Source organism: Lipotes vexillifer, unplaced genomic scaffold (assembly GCF_000442215.2).
Source record: "Lipotes vexillifer unplaced genomic scaffold, Lipotes_vexillifer_v1.1 scaffold388, whole genome shotgun sequence".
NCBI lineage: Eukaryota > Metazoa > Chordata > Mammalia > Artiodactyla > Lipotidae > Lipotes > Lipotes vexillifer.
In genome coordinates, this window is record NW_006773582.1 from 433,072 (window position 1) to 438,940 (window position 5,869).

The 5,869-nt window shown below is 44.6% G+C and overlaps 1 protein-coding gene across 1 annotated transcript in view; it reads left to right on the forward strand.

Moving 5' to 3' along the window:
• Positions 1 to 4,848: 4,848 nt before the first annotated feature.
• Positions 4,849 to 5,869, forward strand: part of RTP4 (receptor transporter protein 4) — a 4,146-nt gene continuing 3,125 nt past the window's right edge. Inside the window, exon 1 of the mRNA XM_007448435.1 lies at positions 4,849 to 5,030. Within this exon, the coding sequence (XP_007448497.1) occupies positions 4,849 to 5,030 (182 nt within the window). The remainder of the gene's footprint in view (positions 5,031 to 5,869) is intronic.

Consider the following 5,869-nt stretch of genomic DNA (forward strand, 5'->3'; position numbering starts at 1 on the left):
TACGTGGGCCTCTCACTGTTGTGGCCTCTCCCGTTGCAGAGCACAGGCTCCGGACGCGCAGGCTCAGTGGCCATGGCTCACGGGCCCAGCCGCTCCGTGGCATGTGGGATCTTCCCGGACCGGGGCACGAACCTGTGTCCCATGCATCAGTAGGCGGACTCTCAACCACTGCGCCACCAGGGAAGCCCCGACAATAACTATTTTTATACTCATTCAAGCCTCACAACAGCCCTATAAGGTAGGTAGTGTTATTATCCCTACTTCTTTTGATGGAGAAACTGAGGCACCAAGAAGTTAAAGGGACTTGCCCAGGCCATGAAGGTGTACATGGTGGAACTAGCGCTCAACCCAGGCAGGCTGGCTCTAGTTCTACGCTCTTACCTAAAAGGATAAGCTGAGAAAAGTGAGACAGGGCAAAGTGAAGCTAGATGCTCTTTTATATACATACCTGTCTTTCCTGCTGGGCTGTTCCCTGCCTGAGGACAAGCACCAGCAGGTTATAGGTATTTGATAAATGTGTTATTTGATCTTTTCAAGGCAACGGTCTAATTCTGCTTTCCCTTGAGCTTGCTGGTTCCCTGTTGTGTTTGTGACTATCCATACATGCAGCGAAGGGGCAAGGATGAGAGTAGAAACAGCCCCTTCCATTACATTCCAGGCAATGTGAGTTCAACACCTCCCTTCCCCTCCAGGCTGACCTTTTGCTGAGAAGTCATCCTAACTGGAACGGCAGTTCTTCCTAGGATGTACCCAGGGGCACCAGCTCAGAGAGCACAACCCTTAGAGGAGCAGCATGAAGACCCCACTTAGATTCCCCCAAATAGCTCCCCACGCCTTCTGCCTGTTCTTCAACCATTAGCAATTCATTCTTTCTTTAGACATGCCCATTCTTTCATGGGACTTCGTGTGGCATCAGAGAAATTTGAGTCCTGGCCCTGCAACTTACTGGACAAGTCATGCCAGGGTCCAAGAGATGAAGATATTTGTCTGGCATCACCAACACAGCAGGGACTCCTAGTCCAGAATTCACCTCTCCCTACTCTGAAGCACTGAAGCAGGAGACATGGATTTAGGTTAGAGATCATCCAGCCTCATTGTTCCCCAGATCAATCACCTTAAATTTTTTTTTGTATCTATGTTCCATATACCTATAGTATTTGTGCTAATCAAAGAGATATTTTTTAAGTTATTACAAAATAATGAATATAGTTCCCTGTGCTACAAAATAGGTCCTTGTTGTTTATCTGTTTTATATATAGTAATGTGTATATGTTAATCTCAAACTCCTAATTTATCCCTCCCCTCCCTTTTCCCTTTGGTAGCCATAAGTTTGTTTTCTATTTGTGAATCTATTTCTGGTTTGTAAATAAGTTCATTTGTATTTTGTGTTTTTTTTAGATTCCACATATAAATGATATCATATGATATTTGTCTTTCTCTCTCTGACTTACTTAACTTAATATCATAATCTCTAGGTCCATCGATGTTGCTACAAGTGGCATTATTGCATTCTTTTTTATGGCTAATATTCCATTGTGGATATGTACCACATCTTCTTTATCCATTCATCTGTCAGTGGACACTTAGGTTGCTCACATGTTTTGGCTATTGTAAAAAGTGCTACTATGAACATTGGGGTGCATGTATCTTTCTGAATTAGAGTTTTCTCCAGAAAAGAGATGTTTAAAATGTAAAATTATTAATTAAGGACTACATTTCTTGTTTCTTGTTTCTCTCCTTTAGCCAAGCCAATCCCTCCATCACATCCACTCACAAGCTAGAGTAATTATGGAAATAAAATATCAAATGGATTACTTCCATAGATAGGGTCTCCGTCTCCTTTTTCAGTCCCATCCCCTCAATCCCTATCACTAACCTCTAACCTCCTTTCTTCCTCTGCCTAAAATGTCCCCAAGAAGAACACACCTCTTTGTGTTAAACTTTGTGCTAGACCTATTTGTAATAGGTCATGTGATATTCTGAAAATGGGTACATGCCTAAGATTACAAAAACTGTACTTTAGTCCTAGTTAAATTAAATCTATCTTGGCTTTGGTTTCTGCAACTTGTAAAATAAGGGAGCTGGACTATTGCAGGAATGGCAAAAAAACTGTCATCTATCAATCAGTTGGCAGTGGCTGCCTAGACCATTGATGAAAGAGATTTTGAAGATATGCCCAGACCCAGAGAGAAGGAGTGCAATCATCGATTAGCAATGTCTGCCTTGAAAAAGAATAGGGGAGTGACATCATGTGCCATCCAAGGATTAGATGACCCTGTAGATTCATTCCAGCTCAAAACTGCTGAGAATCTAAATTTTCCTTTTTCAGAACTGACCTGTGCTTTGTGTCCTTTGAGGATCCTTCCTCTTTTCTGACTGTCTCTCATGAACTCTTCAGCCAATCTATGATAAGGCACCAACTGTTGATGAAAGCCTAGAGGTCATGACCCTGTGTGACTTGGGTAAGTCGTTTTGACACCTTGGCTATCAATGATATGGGAGGGGGAGGTCACAAGATGATATATGAGGTTTCTTCCAACTACAAGTTCCATGATTTGATTATCCTAATGCCTTGGTACGAGGAAACAAGTGGCTTACAGTGGATCCATGGGGTTTTTAAAGGGTTGTAATTTCTTTCTCTTTCTTCTTTTTTTCATCATGGTGGTGAGGAAAGTAGTGGGCTTCCTCCAGCCCTCAAATCTCAATACATACCCCTGGTCTCCCCATGCCCCTGTCCATTGGACCAGGCTGGCCTGGAGCAGTTGTGTGTGTCAAAGGAAGCACATGAAGCAGAGGCAGAGGGAAATGGCAGGGAGTGCAATGGATCAGTCAAGGCTACATTTTGGGGAAAAAGACCATTTGAGGAGTCAGGAGGCAGGGATGCTCTGAAGATACAGGACAAAAAGAATGGGCTTGGGTTCTTAAACCCAGCAGAAAGTAGGAGAGCAAGGGTGGGGAAAGAGCCTAGGCATGGTTGGAGCAGGTGAGCAGAGCTCAGAGCTAGGACATGGGATGTCTGGGTTCTGGCCCTCTACTGGCAATAATTTTCTGTGTGACCTTGGGCAGGAGACTTCTTTCCTCTTTGTCTCTATTTTCTTATGTATAATAATCAGAGAGAAAAGAGGACAAGTTGATTCCTAAGGGATTTCCAGTTCTAATATCCCATGGGTTTAATTCCAAGTTCCTCCAACTATCTGTGCAGACAAGAGTTTCCTATATTGTCTATGCAGACATAAGCACCCTCAATGTGTAAAGTTATAAAAGCAGAGAGAGTTTGTACAGAACAGAATATCCTGGGAGGGGGGGACAGGGGAGGGGGTTTCTGCCTCCCAAATAGAACAGAAAGCACGAGAAGACTTGGGCTTATCCTGTCTGGGACACAATAACTGTAGGGGCTTCTACGGACATAAGCATCCTGCTTGACTTACCTCCCCCATTTAAATTTCAACTCCAGAGGGACAGAGCTTACTTTCTAGAATCTCAGACTCTTTTGAGTTAGAAGTGACTTTATAGGTCATCTAGTTCCAATCCCTCACCCGAGGAATGGGAACTCTATCCTGACATCCAAAGATGGCTCCCACACCTGCTCGTATACTGCGTTACATGATAATTTACACAGCGAAAGGCAGAGTTAAGCAATCTTTTCATCTGGCCTAGAGTCCTGCCTCACGACCCAGGATATCTCACTAGACCAAATCACTAGGTCAGGGTTTCACGATGGTTCTTCCCACTGGCTCCAGAGTGCCAAACTGGAACCCAAAACACCATTCTGAGCTCCCTCTGAGCTCTCCTCAGGGAGGGAGGTAGCTGGAGACATCACAGGTTTAGAATCTCACAGGACGGGGTTCAAGTCTCACTTATGCTGCTTACCAGCCGGGTGGCTTTGAACAAGGTACCTCCACTCTCTGTGCCACTCACCTGAAAAGTACCAGGAATAATCCTCCCCTAAGGGACTGTGGTGAGGTCTCATCAGGTGCACGAAAGGAGCCTTGGACACATGCTCCCCCGCACCAGCGCCCCCCCGACCCAGTGTCTACACGGGGGCGTGAGCATCTATGGGCGTAGGAACTTATTCTTAGTCGATGTTACTTTTCCCAATGCCGAGCATAGTGCTTTGCCTAGTGTAAAAATAAGAGAAAAATAAAATAAAAACTAACTTATAGGTGCCTCCAGAATCCAGACCAGAGTTTTGTACTCAGACATCCCTTAGCAAGACCTGTTCACAAACTAGCAAATACCTGCTGCCCCCGTGTCCTCAGAACAAAAACTTGCTCTGTGTACTCAAACAGTCTGAAACAAAAGTCAAACCTGGAGTCTGTCATACAGAGTGAATTAAGTCAGAAGGAGAAAAACAAATACCGTATGCTAACACACATATATGGAATCTAAGAAAAAAAAAAAGTCATGAAGAACCTAGGGGTAGGACGGGAATAAAGACACAGACCTACTAGAGCATGGACTTGAGGATATGGGGAGGGGGAAGGGTAAGCTGTGACAAAGTGAGAGAGTGGCACGGACATATATACACTACCAAACGTAGGGTGGATAGCTAGTGGGAAGCAGCTGCATGGCACAGGGTGATCAGCTCGGTGGTTTGTGACCACCTAGAGGGGTGGGATAGGGAGGGTGGGAGGGAGGGAGATGCAAGAGGGAAGAGATATGGGGACATATGTATATGCATAACTGATTCACTTTGTTGTAAAGCAGAAACTAACACACCATTGTAAAGCAATTATACTCCAATAAAGATGTTAAAAAAAAAAAAAAAAAAAAGCAGGTGACGTGTGTCCAGACAGAGAAACTGAAACTGTTTTTTCTTCTTGCTGGAAACTGAAAGTTATTGTCAACATGGACTGCAGGCCTCAGAGCAAGAAAACGCTTTCGGATGTTGAGACATGGGAGCAGACATTTCAAGAACTGATCTCGCAGGAGAAACCCCAGGCAAAATGGACCCTGAAGATGGATGGGAACCTTCGGCCAGACTGTGCAGCCCTAGGGTGGAAGCAATACAAGCAGAGAGCATTTGGCAGGTATGTGAGAGTCTGTCCAGCCTTGGGCCTTTCTGAGCCAAGAGGTTCAGCTAAGCATTGATGATTCTTTTGAGAGCCTGTTAAAAGAATATGTGTCACCAGGCTCTTCATGCTTTTGTAATCACAGTGTTCTTTAAGATGGAAATGATAAGGCTCTAAGCCTCTATTTTGCTTAATGGTAGGAAATTTTTTCTTTTACTAGGCTTCCTCCTTAAGTATTTCTGGAAATCCCCAGGGAATACCATAAATCTGCCCTCCTATTCTCTCACCACAATTTATTCCAGACTGCTTCTATATAGAGACCTGCTCTCCCCCCATCAGTCCTGTCTGGCTTCCCCAGGCTGCAGCAGCCCTATGAGCCTAGTCCTGGTCAGTACCAGCCTAGGAAGACTGGGGCCTTCCTTTATAGCCCCAAGCATTGATTAAGGCCAAGCAATGGCTTTGAACATTACTTTACTGAAGGCCTGAAGATAATAGAAGGGATTGATGATGCAAGAAATTAAAACCTGGTTCTTTGCGTCCCTAAATACTGCCCCTCCCTTATTGTCTGTCTCCCTCTTTAACTCCCAATGAGCCTCTAAGTTGCAGGAACCAGCTTCCTTGCCCATGCAGAAGGGTGAGAAATGCTGACTTGGACAAGACTTGGACAATCAAGTCTTCTCTTTTTATATGGCATGCAGGGACTTTCACTTCACTTTCCACCTCACCTGTTATCCTGCTTCCCTCCCTGCCCCCATCCTGCCTCAGGTGTCCTCTGTTCCATTCCTTATGGGTTATTAGCCATGCCATAAATTTTCAGACATCTATGCTCTTGTCTATGATGTTCTGCCTGTTCAGCA